At 44.1% G+C, this 22112-nt stretch overlaps 1 protein-coding gene across 1 annotated transcript in view; it reads left to right on the forward strand.

The window, feature by feature from the left end:
- Positions 1-13768, forward strand: part of ric3a (RIC3 acetylcholine receptor chaperone a) — a 34691-nt gene extending 20923 nt beyond the window's left edge. The window contains exons 5-6 of the mRNA XM_034163311.1: positions 9757-9914; positions 13012-13768. Of these exons, the coding sequence (XP_034019202.1) occupies positions 9757-9914; positions 13012-13718 (865 nt within the window). The 3' untranslated portion in view covers positions 13719-13768. The remainder of the gene's footprint in view (positions 1-9756; positions 9915-13011) is intronic.
- The last annotated feature ends 8344 nt before the right edge of the window (positions 13769-22112 follow it).

Genomic DNA, 22112 nt, shown 5'->3' on the forward strand with positions numbered 1-22112 from the left:
CCCTCAGACCCCAGAGGGTTAAATAACACAGGTAAAGTAATTAGGGAAACAAGACACATGTGTCAGGGAATGTTCAGGAAAGGGAGGTGTGGTTAGGTGAATCCAAGAAGTGGGAAGAGGGACAAAAGAGAGTTAGTGAACGTGGCAGACAGAGACAAAGATTAAACAGGCAGATGCAAGAGTGTAAGTGAATGAAATACGAACAGTGAAAACAATAAGTGACTATATTAGATAACAAACTAAACTAGAATGACACTCAAGACATGGCTAAAGTATAAATGATAATAAAGATAAAGTAGCAAAGTAATCTATAGACTAAACAGCATAACTAAAGAACAGAAAACAAAACCAGAGACAACAGTATAATGCACAGGAATACAACTAATGACTATATGAAGATAAGCAAAAAATAAAACCAGTAACAAAAGCATAACAAAATGGAAAAAAATAAAGACCGGGCTGAAACTATACACATGACAAAAGTATGATAACCAGAGAACAAAAGATACACTGAAAACAAAACTAATGAGTACAATATCACAGTGAAAAGGGGAAAAATGAGAACCGAGATCATAACGGGGCTGAAACCTGACATTTAATGGAAATGCATTGCGATCCGACAGGACATTTTGTCTGATGTGAGCGAAAATCCGTTACAGAAAATCCGGTATATACGGTGTTTATTTCATGGAAAATCATACAAAAGTATTGGGACAGTGAGTGCGACTATCTGGTTCATACGATGATGGCTTAGGCGAGTTTTACTGTATTTCAAACACGGCAACCAGAGGAATTTCTTCAAGTAGGAAGAGAAATCTCAACGTTGAACAAAAACCACAGACTTATTTTAGTCAAGAAAATTGTCATTGTGAGATTTACAACACCTTTTGGTCACATTAAAGCTGCAGTATATAGGATTTAAGGCATTTATTAGCAGAAATTTGTCTATATGACTCCTTCACTTAATTAAATTTTGCAGAGTAAAATTTACTCTGCTGGGATAACATTTGGTCCCAGTCCAAACAGAGTTAAATATACTCTATCACAGTGCTAAATCAACTCTATCACAGTGTAAACCAACTCTTACTAGAGTAAACACTTGATTTGACAAGGTGGTAGAGCTGATTTCACTCTATAATAGAGTGTGTTTTACCCTATTTAGACTGGAACCAAATGTATCCCAGCAGAGTAAATTTTACTCAGCAAAATTTACTGTGTACAGGAGTTTTTTTTTTCCTTTTCTTTCTATTGTTGTTTATGCACCAAATTCACCAGATGAAATTCTTTGTATGTGAGAACTTACTTGACAATAAATCTGATTCTGATTCAGAAATGGAGTATTGCATTCACACCCTTCTCTTCATTAGTGCATAATTGCCTACAACAGTGAATCAATGTGTTTTCACAAGCTTAGAATGAAACTTTCATATATCCATTGGAGATGACCTCCTGATGGAAGCTGCTGTGTTGCACCACCACGATGATACGTAAACAGGGATGTACTGTTTTCTCCTGTACTGTATTGTATGGATGTGCATTTAGCAGTGAGGCTGAAAGACTGAAAAAAAACAAGAGGAATCAGTGGTTGTTCTACGATACACTGCCTACTGAGTGCTAGTGCACCTAATAAAATTGAGCACCCTCATTGTTGCGTAATGGAGGCTAATATTTATTACTTATCACGTCCAGACAAAGAGAACAGCACCAAAAGGCAAAGCTCCGATGCATTTTCAACAATGGCCACTGGCGGCATTGTGGAAGCGCTGCCGCCATCTTGGACTGGTGATGTTCTCATCGGGACAGTGTAATTTAATATGCTTTTTTTGTCTTTATGGCTTATTAATGGGATTTATTTTCATCGCAAGCAGAATGCTGAAGAGACGGCAGGTGGCTGTGGTGAATGTTGGGACAGTTGTGATTAATAAAATAATTACAGAAGAGACTTTCAGCTTTTACGGAACCCGGGAGAGGTCACTTAAAGTGATAATTTTTTTCTGGCCATGATAATTTGTGCGCACTTTTTCCTTTAATTGAGCCCATGAATTAATAAAACATGCTCTCAAATTAATAAAATGTGCACACGTTTTCCTGGCCATGATAATTTGTGTGCACATTTTCCTTTAATTGAGCCCTCGAATTAATAAAACGTGTGCACGTTTTCCTTTCGTTCAAAATGAACTCCATAATATGACCTAAATTGTCATCTGGGGAGACGCTTCACCCTCAGCATCCTTTTTAATGTGATTAAACTCCAGATGATGCCATGTTGGGCAGCTGGAGTTCTCTGTATGTCCTTGTGCGCCAAAACCATGATGATACATCCTGACCACATCTATTTCTAATGCGGAAATGTATTACACTGTCTCCTGGTTTGTTGGCTAATAGCTGTTGGGAAAGTGTAAGTACACGGACCCACAACAGGGGGCGCAAATGAACGGACAATGGAATAGGTCAAATAACACACTTTACTGTTGTGAATATGCACAACAAGTACAACAGATTACAATAATGGACAAAGTCAAATTCACACAGGTGTCGTGTGGGCAGGCTCGAAGATAGGAGACGCCTCTCCAAAGTAGAACCGGAACCACACGGTTTCCTCCGCCACCAGACCCCGGGAATACTGGAGCCGCCAAGTCCCGAATTCCCAGGTGGCCACTGCCTCCGCGTGTCGGACCTGGTACTGCTGGCGAGGAATAAAGAACAATTAAAGGAGGGCGCATTCGCACCCAGGAATCCGAACGGCAGGTAAGCTGCCTCCACCTCTCGTTGGAAAGTTCTCTCAGAGTAATGCACAAAGTCACAAAGATCACTGTCAAACAGTTAGCTGAGTACGTTACCTTCTCGGTAGAAACGATATCTCGGCAAAGAGGTGGAGACGTCGTCCTGCTGATATACTCCTGCCGATCAGATGATTGGTAACAGCTGTTGCAGGTGATGCGTGACAGCTGTCACCCTGGCTGCTCCTGTGAGGCGGCTGCGCCCTCTGGTGCCTGGAGCCCGCACTCCAGACAGGGCGCCCTCTGGTGGTGGGCCAGCAGTACCTCCTCTTCTGGCGGCCCACACAACAGGACCCCCCCCCCCTCAACGGGCGCCTCCTGGCGCCCGACCAGGGTTGTCCGGGTGGCGGCGGTAGAAATCGGCCAGGAGGGCCGGGTCCAGGATGAAGCTCCTCTTCACCCAGGAGCGTTCTTCAGGTCCGTACCCCTCCCAGTCCACCAAATACTGGAAGCCCCGGCCCATCCTACGGACATCCAAGAGCCGGCGCCTTGATGATCTTGAACGGACCGATGTACCGGTCCTGCAGTTTGGGGAGTCCACTTGAAGGGGTATGTCCTTTGTAGACAACCACACTGCCTGTCCTGGCCGGTACGTAGGGGCCGGGGTCCGCTGACGGTCTGCATGGGCCTTCGTCCTCATCCGGGCCTTCAGCAAGGCAGAACGGGCGGCACGCCACACCCGACGGCACTTCCGTAGGTGGGCCTGGACCGAGGGCACACCGACCTCTCCCTCAACCACCGGAAACAAAGGAGGTTGGTACCCCAGACACACCTCGAAAGGGGAGAGGCCAGTGGCTGCCGACACCTGGCTGTTATGGGCGTACTCGATCCAGGCCAGATGGGTACTCCAGGCCGCCGGGTGCGCGGCTGTCACGCAACGCAGGGCCTGCTCCACCTCCTGATTGGCCCGTTCTGCTTGCCCGTTGGTCTGGGGATGATACCCGGATGAGAGACTCACCGTGGCCCCCAGTTCCCGGCAGAAGCTCCTCGAGACTTGCGAGGAGAACTGGGGACCACGATCCGAAGCGATGTCCGATGGTATCCCATGCAGCCGGACGACATGGTGGACCAGGAGGTCCGCTGTCTCCTGGGCCGTCGGGAGCTTCGGGAGGGCCACGAAGTGGGCCGCCTTGGAGAATCGGTCCACTATCGTGAGGATGGTGGTGTTGCCCTGGGACGGTGGGAGGCCCGTGACAAAATCCAGGCTGATGTGGGACCAGGGGCGATGGGGCATGGGCAGCGGCTGGAGCAGTCCCGAAGCCCTGCGATGGTCAGCCTTGCCCCTGGCACAGGTGGTGCAGGCCTGGATATAATCCCGGACGTCGGCCTCTAGGGACGCCCACCAGAAGCGCTGCCGGACAACTGCCACGGTTCTTCGCACCCCTGGATGACAGGAGAGCTTAGAGCCGTGACAGAAGTCCAGGACTGCAGCCCTAGCTTCTGGTGGGACGTAGAGTTTGTTCTTCGGCCCAGTCCTGGGGTCCGGGCTTCGTGCCAGGGCCTCCCGGACGGTTCTCTCTACGTCCCAGGTGAGGGTGGCCACGATAGTGGACTCCGGGATGATGGGTTCCGGTGGATCCGACAACTCCGTTTTGACTTCATCTTCACGTACCCGGGACAAGGCATCCGATTTCTGGTTCTTGGTCCTGGGACGGTAGGTGATCCGGGAGTCAAAACGGCCCGAAGAACAGTGACCAGCGGGCTTGCCTGGGGTTCAGCCGCTTGGCGGTCCTGATATACTCCAGGTTCCGGTGGTCAGTGAAAACCGTGAATGGCACGGACGTTCCCTCCAACAGATGTCTCCACTCTTCAAGAGCCTCTTTCACCGCAAGGAGTTCTCGATTGCCGACGTCATAGTTCCGTTCGGCCGGGGTCAACCTGCGGGAAAAATAGGCACACGGGTGAAGGACCTTATCGGTCCTCCCGCTCTGGGAAAGCACAGCTCTTATCCCTGAGTCCGAGGCGTCCACTTCAACCACTAACTGGCGACTAGGATCAGGCTGCACCAGAACGGGTGCAGACGAGAAGCGCCGTTTCAACTCCTTGAACGCGGCATCGCAACGATCCGACCAGGTGAAGGGGACTTTTGGTGAGGTCAGGGCTGTCAGGGGGCTAACTACCTGACTGTAGCCCTTAATGAACCTCCTGTAAAAATTTGCAAAGCCGAGGAACTGTTGCAGCTTCCTACGGCTAGTGGGTTGGGGCCAGTCTCTCACCGCCGCAACCTTGGCCGGATCAGGAGCGACGGAGTTGGGGGAGATGATGAACCCCAAGAAGGACAAAGAAGTGCGGTGAAACTCGCACTTCTCGCCCTTCACAAACAGCCGGTTCTCCAACAACCGCTGCAGGACCTGACGTACATGCCGGACATGAGTCTCAGGATCCGGAGAAAAGATGAGGATATCGTCTAGATATACGAAGACGAATCGGTGCAGGAAATCCCGCAAGACATCATTAACCAATGCTTGGAACGTCGCGGGGGCGTTTGTGAGGCCGAACGGCATGACCAGGTACTCAAAGTGACCTAACGGGGTGTTAAATGCCGTCTTCCATTCGTCTCCCTTCCGGATCCGAACCAGGTGATACGCATTTCTAAGATCCAGCTTAGTAAAGATTTTGGCTCCATGCAGGGGGGTGAACACGGAATCTAATAATGGCAACGGGTATCGGTTGCGAACCGTAATCTCATTCAGCCCCCTGTAATCAATACATGGACGAAGTCCGCCATCTTTCTTGCCCACAAAAAAGAAACCTGCCCCCATCGGGGAGGTGGAGTTCCGGATCAGCCCGGCAGCTAATGAGTCCCGGATGTAGGTCTCCATTGATTCGCGCTCAGGTCGTGAGAGGTTGTACAGCCTGCTGGACGGGAACTCAGCGCCTGGAACCAAATCAATGGCACAATCGTACGGACGGTGCGGGGGAAGGGTGAGTGCCAGATCCTTGCTGAAGACGTCAGCAAGATCGTGGTACTCAACCGGCACTGCCGTCAAATTGGGAGGGACTTTGACCTCCTCCTTAGCCTGGGAACCGGGAGGAACCGAGGATCCTAAACACACCCGATGGCAGGTTTCGCTCCACTGAACCACCACCCCAGACGGCCAATCGATCCGGGGATTGTGCTTTAACATCCATGGGATGCCCAAAATCACGCGGGAGGTAGAAGGAGTTACAAAAAACTCAATCTCCTCCCGGTGGTTTCCAGACACCACCAGAGTTACTGGTGGTGTCTTGTGTGTGAGTAAAGGGAGGAGGGTGCCATCTAGTGCCCGCACCTGCAATGGCGTAGGAAGCGCCACCAGAGGGAGCCCTACCTCCTTTGCCCATCTGCTGTCTAGCAGATTCCCTTCTGACCCCGTGTCCACCAGTGCTCGGGCTTGAAGGGTTAAATCCCCGCTCAGGATTGTGACTGGGAGTCGTGTGGCAATTTGTGTGTGTCACACTTGAATGTCTTGACCCCCCCTTAGCCCAGTCTCTAAGGGCGAGTGTTGACGTTTTGGTTGTTTGGGGCAGTCTCTCTGTGTGTGCTCTGTTGAGCTGCAGAGAAAACACTCTCCACGGATCAGCCTCCCCATTTTGGCCCTGTGCGTTTCCCTAACAACGTCAACAGGGGGAGCTGTTGCCCCACAAAGCGCTGTGGCTGTGGAGCGTGGGGAGGGCGGCCCCTTTTCGAACCCGGAAGGGAGAGGGGCGGCGTGTATCCGGTCACGTCCTTCGCCTCGCTCCCGACGGCGTTCCTCTAACCGATTGTCTAATCGTATAACGAGATCAATAAACCCGTCTAAATCCCGCGGTTCGTCCTTGGCCACCAGGAGCTCCTTCAGGACCAACGACAGTCCGTTTACGAAGGCGGCGCGGAGGGCAGTGTTATTCCAGCCGGACCTCGCAGCCGCAATGCGGAAGTCGACTGCATAAACAGCTGCGCTCCGGCGCCCCTGTCTCATTGACAGCAGCACGGCTGAAGCGGTCTCTCCTCTATTTGGATGATCGAACACTGTTCTGAACTCCCTCACAAACCCATCATATGTCAGAAGGAGCCGTGACTTTTGCTCCCAAAGCGCTGTAGCCCAAGCGCGTGCCTTGCCGCGAAGCAGATTAATTACATAAGCTATCTTACTAGCATCAGTCGCGTACATGACGGGACGTTGTGCGAAGACGAGCGAACACTGCATAAGAAAGTCCGCGCATGTCTCCACACAACCCCCGTACGGCTCTGGAGGGCTTATGTATGCTTCAGGGGAAGGTGGGAGGGGTCGTTGAATGACCTGTGGAACGTCACTGTTACGCATAGGATCGACAGGAGGGGAGAGCCGCAGCAGCGCCCTGAGGGCGCGCTTCCACCTGCGCGGCGAGAGCCTCCACCCTGCGGTTAAGGAGGACGTTCTGCTCGGTCATTAAATCCAACTGAGCCGTGAAAGCGGTGAGGATCCGCTGCAACTCACCGATCATTCCTCCTGCAGATGCCAGTGCGCCCTGTTCTTCCATTGGCCGTTCAACAGCCGGTTGACGCCCCACGGGGTCCATGACGTTGGCCGAGATATCCTGTTGGGAAAGTGTAAGTACACGGACCCACAACAGGGGGCGCAAATGAATGGACAATGGAATAGGTCAAATAACACACTTTACTGTTGTGAATATGCACAACAAGTACAACAGATTACAATAATGGACAAAGTCAAATTCACACAGGTGTCGTGTGGGCAGGCTCGAAGATAGGAGACGCCTCTCCAAAGTAGAACCGGAACCACACGGTTTCCTCCGCCACCAGACCCCGGGAATACTGGAGCCACCAAGTCCCGAATTCCCAGGTGGCCACTGCCTCCGCGTGTCGGACCTGGTACTGCTGGCGAGGAATAAAGAACAATTAAAGGAGGGCGCGTTCGCACCCAGGAATCCGAACGGCAGGTAAGCTGCCTCCACCTCTCGTTGGAAAGTTCTCTCAGAGTAATGCACAAAGTCACAAAGATCACTGTCAAACAGTTAGCTGAGTACGTTACCTTCTCGGTAGAAACGATATCTCGGCAAAGAGGTGGAGACGTCGTCCTGCTGATATACTCCTGCCGATCAGATGATTGGTAACAGCTGTTGCAGGTGATGCGTGACAGCTGTCACCCTGGCTGCTCCTGTGAGGCGGCTGCGCCCTCTGGTGCCTGGAGCCCGCACTCCAGACAGGGCGCCCTCTGGTGGTGGGCCAGCAGTACCTCCTCTTCTGGCGGCCCACACAACAATAGCCAGCATTTATGTGTCATGACAATATTGAGTAATTGAGTGCATGTTTTACAAATTGTGGCCACGTTTAAGTAGATCGTGCCCTTGTTTTACTCAAACGATGCTTAAAACATGCGCACAATATAATAAAATGAGCGCACAATATAATAAAATGTGTGCACAATATCATAAAACGAGCGCACAATATAATAAAACGCTTGCACAATATAATAAAATGAGCACACAATATAATAAAATGTGTGTGTGCACATTCTCTCTACATGCAAAACATTTTGCGATGACACTTGCAGGGCTCCGTAACCTTTTGTAAAATAAGTGATTTTTCTTCTTCTTGGCGACTAAGAAACGCACCCGGAGAAAAGACTGAGGCTTTTCTTTAAAAATGCTGCAGTTATTCACACACAATTTCCACAATAAAAAATCAAAGTACTTCCGGTCTTCTTCTTCCAAAACATCTTGTGTGCATAATAGTTTTGTCAGGCTGTGAAAGAACGTCAATGGGTCAGATTGAAAAACTTAATTTACTCTGTGTACTGCCAACAGGTTTGCTTCACATGATGCACACGTCTTTAGTGTTTATTAAAAAAAATAAAATACAGGCTGTAACAGCTTTCTTCCTGTTCACTGGTCGGGGATTTGTTTAGAATGGAAATAAAGACATTAACAGTGTCAGGTTTGGACAGAAATATAAGGCCTGAACCACACTCTAATGACCACACATTCAAGATGTCAAGCAAAGCAACGCAAATGCAAGCAAAGTGTAATACTACAATGCCAGCTTTGATTTTTAAGGAAGTTTCACAATGCTGACAATACACCAGATCATCGTTTTGTGGATGTGTGAAGTTTGCAAGAACAGTTTGTTTTTAACTGTAGCATTCGGGGGGCTCATTAAATGTTATGAATGTGTTAACACTCAAAGTATCAAAGTATGACAAAAAGACAAAAAATAAGTTCACATCTGTAGCAGCTGCATTGATCTTGGCTTCTTTCATCAGCCACATCATGTGGTCTGAACATAGACTGTGTGGATCTGTCGGGTTTAAAAGAGTCCAACATGGTGGCAGCAGAACAAAGTCATGGGGCGTTCTAGTGAGTGTTGCCTCTCGGTACTACATTCTCTTTGATGATGGCTTGGAGAGGGATCATTCAATCATCAAACTACAGTCTCTCAGCTATAGTTCCCATCTTCCCTCGAGACAATCCATTACTCACAGCCAATCCTAGAATCACATGATCAGTTGATGTCCAGTGGCCACAAGGTGCAAAATACAATAGATTAGAAACCAACATTTCCTTTTCTTTTTTGTTCCCCTGCCATTCCAGTAGATCTAGCAAACATCTGTATTAGGCTGTGGTACAAGTTTCCTGACACAACTCCATTTCTACATGCACAGCTCGTGGTGCTCCCAAAGCCATCTTGTAGCCAAATACTAATCAGGACTGACAGTCTGACAGTCAACTTCAGTCTGACAGGATCAAGTTTGCACAGAGCCGCATGGCCAACTTAGAAAGTAACTGTAACATCAGAAAAACACAAGATTTCAGACAACATTTTGCATTTTTTTTTCCTCTTTGAAAACAGAAATATGTTAAAGAGCTCATATTCAAGGCCATCAAGGCTTCTTTATACTTGAAAAGTCTGGATTGGATTATTTACAGAAAGTTTTTTTTCCACAAGGAGCAGTTTTCTAACCAGCCAAAGCCTGTTGGTTTGTTGTGTCATATGTTTGTGTACTGTTTCCTACAGCAGCAGAAGGAGTAAGAATAAAACTCGATCATCAAAGAAAGAAGAGAAATTACTCAAACAGCTCCGACAGATTACACTGCTGATGCAAGAGAGTCGGCTGGAGGGGGCATCACCAGAGATGGAGGCTGAGGAGGTGCCCTATGGGGTAGACTGGGAAGGTAAACATTTAGGTCTCAGTCCTGAAACGCCTCACCACCATATTATTAAGAATTCATTGAAAAGTTTTTTGGACATACTGTGCATCCAGAAAGTATTCACAGCGCTTCACTTTTTTCCACATGTTGTTATGTTACAGTCTTATTCCAAAATGGAGTAAATTAATTTATTCCCCTCAATATTATACTCACAACACCCCATAAGGACAACATGATTTTTGGGGGGAGAATTTTTGAAAATTTATTAAAAATAAAAAACCAAGAAACTACTTGTACATAAATATTCACACCCTTTGCCCAATACTGTGTCGCACCTTTGGCAGCAATTACAGCCTCAAGTCTCCTTGAATATGATGCCACAAGCTTGGCGCACCTATCTTTGGGCAGTTTTGTCCATTCCTCTATGCAGCACCTCTCAAGCTCCATCAGGATGGGTGGGGAGCATCGGTGCACAGCCACTTTCAGATCTTTCCAAAGATGTTTAATCAGATTCAGGTCTGGGCTTTCATCAGGTCACTGTCCTGATGAAAGATGAACCGTCGCCCCAGTCTGAGCAGGCCAATGTACTCTTTGGGACCTTCAAAGCAGCAGAAATGTTTCTGTACCCTTCCACAGATTTATGCCTCAACACAATTCTGTCTCAGAGGTCTACAGACAATTCCTTTGACTTCATGCTTGGTTTGTGCTCTGACATGCTGTTGACCCCAAAATGTGAATCAGCTGCAAATGTGTCAACAGCTTGTAACTCGCAGTTTTTTATATGTTGTTATGAAATTTTTACACAAGATTCATATCCTGATAGGCAATAACTGATAAAGTTTTCAAGGTTATAGGTCAAAGGTCGAACTCAGGAAAAATCTAGGAAAATTGGAAAAATCACTATTTTTAACATTGAATGAATTTTCAAAGACTCATAACTCGAATTTATTTCATATTTGAGAGGTTTATGTACAACCCCTGGCAAAAATTATGGAATCACGGGCCTCGGAGTATGTTCATTCAGTTGTTTAATTTTGTAGAAAAAAAGCAGATCACAGACATGACACAAAACTAAAGTCATTTCAAATGGCAACTTTCTGGCTTTAAGAAACACTATAAGAAATCAAGAAAAAAATATTATGGCAGTCAGTAACGGTTACTTTTTTAGACCAAGCAGAGGAAAAAAATATGGAATCACTCAATTCTGAGGAAAAAATTATGGAATCACCCTGTAAATTTTCATCCTCAAAACTAACACCTGCATCAAATCAGATCTGCTCGTTGACATTGACCCTATGCCATGACATTGACCCTACGTGTCTTTTTGCAAGGAATGTTTTCGCAGTTTTTGCTCTATGGCAAGATGCATTATCATCTTGAAAAATGATTTCATCATCCCCAAACATCCTTTCAATTGTCCAAAATATCAACGTAAACTTGTTCATTTATTGATGATGTAATGACAGCCATCTCCCCAGTGCCTTTACCTGACAAACGTTCCAGCATCATCACCTTGCCCAATGCAGATTCGAGATTCATCACTGAATATGACTTTCATCCAGTCATCCACAGTCCACGATTGCTTTTCCTTAGCCCATTGTAACCTTGTTTTTTTTTCTGTTTAGGTGTTAATGATGGCTTTCGTTTACCTTTTCTGTATGTAAATCCCATTTCCATTAGGCGGTTTCTTACAGTTCGGTCACAGACGTTGACTCCAGTTTCCTCCCATTCGTTCCTCATTTGTTTTGTTGTGCATTTTTCGATTTTTGAGACATATTGCTTTAAGTTTTCTGTCTTGACACTTTGATGTCTTCCTTGGTCTACCAGTATGTTTGCCTTTAACAACCTTCTCATGTTGTTTGTATTTGGTCCAGAGTTTAGACACAGCTGACTGTGAACAACCAACATCTTTTGCAACATTGCATGATGATTTACTCTCTTTTAAGAGTTTGATAATCCTCTCCTTTGTTTCAATTGACATATCTCGTGTTGGAGCCATGATTCATGTCAGTCCACTTGGTGCAACAGCTCTCCAAGGTGTGTTCACTCCTTTTTAGATGCAGACTAACGAGCAGATCTGATATGATGCAGGTGTTAGTTTTGGGGATGAAAATTTACAGGGTGATTCCATAATTTATTCCTCAGAATTGAGTGATTCCATATTTTTTTCCTCTGCTTGGTCTAAAAAAGTAACCATTACTGACTGCCACAATCTTTTTTCTTGATTTCTTATAGTGTTTCTTAAAGCCAGAAAGTTGCCATTTGAAATGACTTTAGTTTTGTGTCATGTCTGTGATCATGTCTGTGTCTGAACATCCTCCGAGGCCGGTGATTCCATAATTTTTGCCAGGGGTTGTAGGATGGTATCCTTTATCGACTGACAAAGTTTGATCCAGATCTGATCCAGATTACAGACTTTGTGGCCATTTAAATTTAACATTGAAAACCCCATTTAATGTATATTTCACATTATATCTTAATCAAACGTGCCTCAATCACTTTCATATTTGAAAGTGATGTGCAGACTGGCACTCAGTATCACCTGACAAAGTTTGATCCAGATCTGATGCAGACTGTGGATTTTGTGGACATTTGAATTTAACATTGAGAAACCCATTTGGTGTACATTTTGCATTATATCTCAATCAAAGGTGCCTCAGTCACTCATTTGTGACAATGAGGTGCAAACTGGCACTCTCAATGAATGAATGAAGTTTGATCTAAGTTTGAATTTAGCGGATATTTGATTTTAACATTGAAAAACCCTTTTGATCTTTTAGCTTATGAAAAGTCACTTCTAACAGGACTTTCACCTTGAAAATTTTTTCCAAGGTAAAAATTTGTGGAATTGGAAACTAGTGTTGGCAGAGGTTTGTGCTCTATGAGCACAGTGCTTTACATTTTAATAAATTTGCCATAACCTCAAAAAAACCTTTTTCACATTGTCATTATGGGGGTATTGTGTGTAGAATTTTGTGGGAAAAAAAAATGAATTCCATCCATCTCGGAATAAGGCTGTAACATATAAAAATGTGGAAAAAATGCAGCAATGTGAATACTTTCCGGGTGCACTGTAATTAATAAGTCTGCACAACAAACGACATCTGAATTTGTAATGTAGGCTACCCGGAGGAGACCTACCCAGAACATTATGAGCCTTTTGGCAGACATGATGCTTGCACTGTCATGCTGGAGGAGGCCAGTAACCTGTTGACTGCTGAGGCTCTGGCAGAAAGGATGGAGCAGGAAGAGGAAGAAGTTGTGGCACGGAAACTGGACACTGTGCAAGAGGAAGATGAAGATGAAGAACAAGAGGAGGAGGAGGACGAGGAGGAGGAGGAGGCAGAAGAGGGTGATGAAGAGGAAGACACAAATGAGGAAGAGGAGATACAGGAGCTGCTTGCACCTTCGTCTCATGCAGAGCGAACACAGGAGTGGGTTGGTTTGGAGGTGAGCAGAGAGCTGCAGGCTCAAAGTGGAGGGAAGAAACAGATCACCTTCAGTGAACACAAATATATTTACCACTACCCTAAAGAGGAGACCTTAGAAGAGGAGGAATGGATAGAGAAGCAGGAGGAGGAGGAAGATGATGAGGAGGAAAATGATGATGAGGAGGAGGTTGAAGAACAGGAGGAAGATGATGACGATGATCCAGTGATGGAGGCAGAGAGGCTAAAATTCAACGCTGAGATTTGTTTTAACCCAGAGGCTGAAGCAGAGGACGAGTGTGTGTTCCCATCCCTGCCTGCAGAGGGCCCCCTTCATTCAGACATCAGTAAGCAGGTGGAGGTAAGCGGCCTGAGGATGAGGAACAGGAGGGAGACCTGAAGGAGTTTTTAGCCAAAAATGATCTTTTCAGCATCATAGTCATCTCAGTATTCTTCATTAAAATGTGCTTTTTGCTGATTATATGTGCAAAAAGAAATATCTAAAAATGTGTAGTAGTGTGTGAAGTTTTTCGTGCATGGTATAAAACCAATAAAAACATTATTTTAGCAAACCAACAGAAAAACACAGACTCGCATCTCATTCTCACTCACACCTACAGTCAATTCTGAGTCACAGTTCACTTATTCTACATGTCTCTGGAAGTGGAAGGAAGCCGGAGCACCTGGAGGGAACCCACAAAAACACGGGGGGAACATGGAACCTCCACACAGAAGGATCCAGGTCGGAAACCAACCTGGAATCTTTTTGCTGTGAGGTAACCGTGTTAACCACTAATCCACAATGCTACCCGAAACGAAATATGCTGGAGTAAATGCTTATTGTCATGTTGTGTGTCTGCAGTCTGTAAGTCACAGGGAGGGTCTGTGCACACTGTGTTGCTACCACAAAGACCACACAGTGAATTTGGCATAATGTCCCATTAAAAAATAGTTTTAAACGATCTCTATGACACTGTTAATTCTGTTCTGCTGCAGTGAATTAACTTGGTTTGTGTTGATCAACTTGATTTAACACTATTTTGATTGGGGCCAAATGCACTCTTTGCAGCTTTAATTTAACACTGCAAAAGTTTAATGTACACCAGTGTAACGAGTGGCACAATTTAACACAAAAAAGCCACTGATGCTCACCATTCTTCATGAAATTACATAGAGGGATTTCACACAAACTTGGCCTTGTAACATTACAGATTACATTATCGAGAAAGTTTGTGCAGTCTTTTCTCAGCTGTGCTAAATTGACAAGGTCCAAATGAATTCATTTTGCTGAACCAACTCTGAATCTGAATCAAAACTGTGCCATTAAGAGGTTGACAGTGGTTATATATAGCCACACCAGGCTGCCAACCGACTGTGATTCCCAAGGCACATATCCATGGCCACTTTGTGACCCACAGATGCCAATGAATGTTATGTGCATGTGCCACTTTATTAAGTACACCTTATTAGGAACCCTCTTTTGCCTTCAGAACCACCTTAATCCTTCGTGCATAGATTCAACAAGGTGTTGGAAACATTCCTCAGAGATGTTGGTCCATATTGACATGACCATATCACGTAATTACCCATCCATCCAGTCTGCCTGTTCTCCTCTGACCTCTGACATCAGCAAGGCATTTTCATCAAGGCAACTCTTTTTTCAGACAATCCTCTAAACCCTAGAGATGATTGTGCATGAAAATGCAAGTTTCTGTTCATTTCTTGCTGCTAGTAAAAATACTCTTGATGAAGGAATTTTGCATCATCCTCCTCAGAAACAATGTAACATGAGGCTTAACATCAGCCACATACAGCCAGCAGGTTATTGTACTACATGTTGCTTACAAATTAGGTCTGGCACCACAGAATTATAGAATTATTTTACCTGCTTCAAAACGTCAGATGTCCTAGCCCATTACTGTGGGAAAACCACAGACCTGCCAGTACTATGGGTGACTCACTTTTGGAGCCAACCTGAAGTGGCCATTCAAAGAATTGCATATTTTGCTGATACTGCGTTTTTTATTTAGTTTTTGGTTTTTTTCAGCACTGGTGGTTGCCACCTGCTTGTAATTTGCTAACAGCTTCCAGTTTCTGCATTACAGGATTTTATTGCAGGTACATATATGTGACTTAAGAGCGGGTCAGCTCACTTTGTAATGTATTTTAACCATTTATTACATATGTACAAATATGACAGGGGTGGTGGCCAAGTGGTTAATGCGCTTGGTTTCAGTGCAGAAGGTTCCGGATTAAAGCCCACCCCTGCCACACCCCTGACACACACCAATTAGCTAAACTGCAGGATTGTCTTACAGACATAAGGACATGGATGACCTCTAATTTCCTGCTTTTAAACTCAGATAAAACTGAAGTTATTGTACTTGGCCCCACAAATCTTAGAAACATGGTGTCTAACCAGATCCTTACTCTGGATGGCATTACCCTGACCTCTAGTAATACTGTGAGAAATCTTGGGAGTCATTTTTGATCAGGATATGTCATTCAAAGCGCATATTAAACAAATATGTAAGACTGCTTTTTTGCATTTACGCAATATCTCTAAAATTAGAAAGGTCTTGTCTCAGAGTGATGCTGAAAAACTAATTCATGCATTTATTTCCTCTAGGCTGGACTATTGTAATTCATTATTATCAGGTTGTCCTAAAAGTTCCCTGAAAAGCCTTCAGTTAATTCAAAATGCTGCAGCTAGAGTACTGACGGGGACTAGAAGGAGAGAGCATATCTCACCCATATTGGCCTCTCTTCATTGGCTTCCTGTTAATTCTAGAATAGAATTTAAAATTCTTCTTCTTACTTATAAGGTTTTGAATAATCAGGTCCCTTCTTATCTTAGGGACCTCATAGTACCATATCACCCCAATAGAGCGCTTCGCTCTCAGACTGCAGGCTTACTTGTAGTTCCTAGGGTTTGTAAGAGTAGAATGGGAGGCAGAGCCTTCAGCTTTCAGGCTCCTCTCCTGTGGAACCAGCTCCCAATTCGGATCAGGGAGACAGACACCCTCTCTACTTTTAAGATTAGGCTTAAAACTTTCCTTTTTGCTAAAGCTTATAGTTAGGGCTGGATCAGGTGACCCTGAACCATCCCTTAGTTATGCTGCTATAGACTTAGACTGCTGGGGGGTTCCCATGATGCACTGAGTGTTTCTTTCTCTTTTTGCTCTGTATGCACCACTCTGCATTTAATCATTAGTGATTGATCTCTGCTCCCCTCCACAGCATGTCTTTTTCCTGGTTCTCTCCCTCAGCCCCAACCAGTCCCAGCAGAAGACTGCCCCTCCCTGAGCCTGGTTCTGCTGGAGGTTTCTTCCTGTTAAAAGGGAGTTTTTCCTTCCCACTGTCGCCAAGTGCTTGCTCACAGGGGGTCGTTTTGACCTTTGGGGTTTTTACGTAATTATTGTATGGCCTTGCCTTACAATATAAAGCGCCTTGGGGCAACTGTTTGTTGTGATTTGGCGCTATATAAATAAAATTGAATTGAAATTGAATTGAATTTCTCCATGTAATGTGGAGTTGCGTCAGGAAGGGCATCCGGCGTAAAACCTGTGCCAATTCAACATGCAGATCCACCTTGAATCTGCTGTGGCGACCCCGAGTGCAAACAAGGGAGCAGCCGAAGGGGCTTACTTACATATGTACAAATATAGTTTGTTGTACTTTTACACAGGGTCAGTCCCTCCTGCAATAATGTGCTAAAACACAGCACAAAGGGAAAACATAAATAATCCCTATGCAATGAAGTAAGTTCTTACAGCTGCTCCCTTGTTATCACTTGGGGTCGCCACAGCAGATTCAAGGTGGATCTGCATGTTGAATTGGCAAGTTTTACATCGGACGCTCTTCCTGGCGCAACTCCATATTACGAGGTCTGTTAGAAAACTATCCAACCTTTTTATTTTTTGCAAAAACCATATGGATTTGAATCATGTGTGATTGCAACAGCCAAGCTTGAACCTTCATGTGCATGCGTGAGTTTTTTCATGCCTGTCGGTTGCATCATTCACCTGTGAGCAGGTTTTGTGTGAGCAGTGGTCCACACCCCTTTTCGGATTTTTATTGCGAGTGAAATGTCTGAACGATTTGGAGCTTTGCTGCATCAAATTTTTCCAGAAACTGTGAGAGACAGTCAGGTGGACACCATTCAGAAAATTCAGATGGCTTTCAGGGACGATTTTATGGGGATCACACAGATTAAGGAGTGTTACAGCCGGTTTAAAGACCGCCCACAGCGGCTGAGAGCGCGCCGCACTCCGAGCGGCGATCGACAGGCTGAAACGACCAGATAATTTCCAAAGTGAAGGCTGTGTTGATCCGGGACATCGTGTGACTACCACAGAAATGGCAGAATCAGCACTTTTTCAGCACATTCCACTGTTACAGGAGTTTTTGTCATGGAAAGAGGAGCGGAGAAATTCGCGCGTCGGGACGGAGCCGCATGGCGCAAAGCAACGCCGTGATGAAGCCTCACAGGACATGTTCTGGCATGTCCAGCTCATCCACAATTTCTCAGATAGTCACACGACTGAAAAGCCACCGAAAGCCATCTGAAAGCCATCCTGTGAGACCAACACGGAGGTGCTTTTGTCCCGCGCCATTCGCGGCTCTGTGGCGCATTCCTCTGCTCCTCTTTCCATGACAAAAACAACTGTAACAGTGGAATGTGCTGAAAAATTGCTGATGTCCACGTTTTCTGCCATTTCTGTGGTAGTCAGACAATGTCCCGGATCAACACAGCCTTCACTTTGGAAATGATCTGGTCGTTTCAGCCTGTCGATCGTCGCTCGGAGTGCGGCGTGCTCTCAGCCGCTGTGGGCGGTCTTTAAACTGGCTGTAACACTCCTTAATCTGTGTGATCCCCATAGAATCGTCCCTGAAAGCCGTCTGAATCTTCTGAATGGTTTCCACCTGGCTGTCTCTCACAGTTTCTGGAAAAATTTGATGCAGCAAAGCTCCAAATCGTTCAGACATTTTACTCGCAATAAAAATCCGACGAGGGGGGTGGACCACTGCTCACACAAAGCCTGCTCACAGGCGAATGACGCAACCGACAGGCGTGAAAAAACTCACACATGCGCACGAAGGTTCAAGCTTGGCTGATGCAATCACACGTGATTCAAATCCATATGGTTTTTGCAAAAAATAAAAAGGTTGGATAGTTTTCTAACAGAACTCGCACATGGAGAACTGGGGCAGGGTTTGAACCAGGTATTTTCCACACAGAAACCAAGCACACTAACCACTTGACCACCACCCCTGCAAATAATCCCTGTGCAGTGATTTCAATAAAAAGTCTCCAGGGTGAACAAACCAACGTCACCAAAGCAGGTGAACTTCTTCTTGGATGGGGGATCCTGCAGATGTCAGCAGCAAAACTGTAATAAAGTATTTGGGGGAAATGCTGCATGATTGAACCAGAAGGCCTTTAAATAACCTGTCAAACCACAAGTGTGCAGTGAGAGTTGCCGGGTGTGATAGCAGAGCTCTCAGCAGTGCAACACTGCATACAAATAGATTTCAGGTGCTGTGCTGAGGCTGTTTAGCTGGGGTTTTTCACAGCGAAACTGGGGATTGCTGACATTTGCTGTTTGGTATGCTTCTGTATTTTGGGTCAAGGATAAATGCTGCAAAAACGGAAAGTTGATAGGACAATCTTTTTTAGAAATTAGCGATTTTAGCTAATCAGTGTATAATGGATGTTTTGCTGCAATGCACCATGGGAGTTCGGAGTTTGGGGGTTTTAAATGTTATTGTGGTTCATGTTATTTTAACAGTGTTGTTAGTGTTATTGATTCATAGTGTTTTTGTAGTTCAATTGGTTTAGTCTGTTAAGTGTTGTTACTGTTAGCATGAGAGACTTTAGTGTCATGTTGGTACCATGAGTGAAATGTGTATAGTTTTGAATGTCTCCCACCACCGGCTCTGTCAAACTAAAGCACCTGCTTATAGCAGATTGTAATTAACAGGAAATAAAAGGGCTGAGTTTTTCTTTAAAAAACATTCTAGACTCACACACCATTGTAACTGATTATAAAAGCTTTGCTTAATTTATTACCACCCTTGAAAAATGTCAGCTATCTATTTTATAAACACTACCTAATTGACAGAGAGAGAGAGAGAGAGAGAGAGAGAGAGAGAGAGAGAGAGAGAGAGAGAGAGAGAGAGAGAGAGAGAGAGAGAGAGAGAGAGAGAGAGAGGCATCTGTTTATTAGAGACAGTATCTGCCATATTGTGTAATGTTGTGCAATACTACCTGGTGCACAATTATGTGGACACCGATAAAAACATTTACATCATAAACAAGTCCTTCATTAAACAAAGAGATATGTATGATTCAGTCCTGATATGATGAGTGAATAACAGTTGCAATGGATAGTGCAAATTTTTGAAAACTTACTTTCCATCAGTTTAAAACAAACAAATTAAGCAGTAAGCATATAAATATCCGCTTCCACAGTGGATCATACAATGCTCCACACTGTGGTCACTTGACTTTGCTGTCTAATCAGCACCATGGACAGCTCATCTATTGCAGCGTTTGTCTCCAGTGACAATGCATCATGCCATAACACTGACCTAACAATGCCTTAATGGCATGTGAGTAAAAATCATCACGTTCATGGAAATGCAAGCAGAAAATTCCCTTCACTATCTTCACTGTGGGTTGCAGGGAACCGCAACTGATGTCTTAATTCTTGTTAAAATCTTTCTTAGCATTGTAACTTAAACTTTAGTGAAAACATTTAAATTACAGCACCAACTGAAATCTTAACACAGCAATAGGCCTCCTGTGATAAATAAGAATACTAAAAGAGTAAAAAAAAAGAAACTCAATAGGAAACATTGTCACTCAAAGGACGAGTGGCATTTCCTCTTGGCTCCTTATAAAGGGCACTAAAAGAATCTGTAGTTAAAAAATATTGCAGTATTTTCTTCATTGAACAGAGGTGCATATTTCCACTTAAGATTTATTTCTTCCATCATCAAAGTATCGTCTGTACCATCACAGTAAACTGTACATCATTTACCGTACATCACAACAACAGCAAGAAAAACAAAAAGTGGAACACATATTGAATCCTGGTCACATATATGAAATGCTGACTTTACTGGAAGAGTATCAACAGTTTTAAAATAGAAATTTAAACCAGTCAAAACACCACTGACTGCAAGAATAGCACATCTGATAAAGGTTTCCTCATAACGTGCAGCAACAACAGCAATAGAGATTGTTCTTTACTTTAATTCAGCACTTTTAATGGCCATGAAGTACAAAATGCTGTCATATATTTGAGAAAAAATGTTAGCAAAGGAGGAGGAGTGAAAAAAAATTCAGAACAAATACTGTATGAACACCAATGAAATTTTAGCCATGGCCAGCTAAAAGAGGAGCATACCAAACTGCACCTGTGTGAATTATAAAATAATCTAAATGATACACATAGAAAACATGTCATATGTAAATGTTGTAATTGATTCATATTTTAAACCAATATGCTAGTTTGATTTACTTGCTTCTGTTTTCGTTTTTGTGTGTTTTTTCAGGTAGGACTGATCAACAGGTATAACCACTGTAAGTCTTGTGTCTTAAATGTGCAAGATTTTTAATCTGCTGCCTTATAAAATATACAGTATATGCCATTGCATACTTCATCTGACAAATTGTCTGTCTGTCTGTCCGTCTGCACAAATTAATTAGGCCACACTGTATTTTCTAGAATATAAGTCGCACCTGAGTATAACCTGCACCTTTTTCCTGAACTATCAGCTCTTTAATATGGAACTTTTGTGCATTGTTGTACTGTACTTTTCTTATTGGCATTTATTCTTTTATTATTGAAGTTTGTTTACTGCTTTGATTCCTGGGAAAGGCCTGTACAAAAAGCTAATATTATCACTAGTACTGAATGTGTGATTTTTTCAAAATATGTTGCACCAACATGTCAGTCGCAAGACCTCCCAAACTACTAAAAAAAACAAAAAAAACAAAAAAAAAAACACAACATATTGTCTGGAAAATACAATATTATGACAATCCTTACACATGCGTAGGGTTTTTTTTCTCATCGTTGTGATCCATATTATACTGATGTTTATTTGTTTGAATAAAGTTCAACAATATTCTTCACAAAGGTCTGTCTGAGGGACAGTACCTCAGCTTTTAAATATACATACTGCCTGATGAGTTACATAGCAGCTTTAACTCATTAATTTATGTAACACACTGTTAAATGCTAAATACTGAATGCAGTCATAGTATGAAAATAACTTTTTTCATATACCTTTTACTGGTGAATAAGGTTGAGATTTTATGTCAAACATAGTCAAAGTATCACAATTCCTTGTTTCTTATGTAGAAAATCCCTTGCTATGAACAAAATTTAGGCCTAAAATGACTTCTTATACTTATCATATCATGGAATACCATATTTGTAGTCCTGCTTGCTCCATGGACACGCCCACAAGCAGACAGCAGCTCCTTTCTATTTAAAGTTCTGTTATTTTTATGTTCTTTTTTTATGTGTTGTTTTAAAATTTTATTTTATGTGTGTTTTATTTTTGTAAATTTGTGTTTTTAATGTTAAGCACTTTGGACACCAGTCGGTGATGTAAAGCGCTTTATAAATGCTGATTGATTGATTGATAAAGTGACAAAACCAGAAACAGGTCCTCCCCCCCCCTCTCCCTCTCCCCCTCTCCGGAATGCACGACTTTATTAACACATCTCAATTCCTTCTTAAGGCTACACTGTCATTTGATTTCCAACATTTACAAA

Source organism: Thalassophryne amazonica, chromosome 2 (assembly GCF_902500255.1).
Source record: "Thalassophryne amazonica chromosome 2, fThaAma1.1, whole genome shotgun sequence".
Classification (NCBI taxonomy): domain Eukaryota; kingdom Metazoa; phylum Chordata; class Actinopteri; order Batrachoidiformes; family Batrachoididae; genus Thalassophryne; species Thalassophryne amazonica.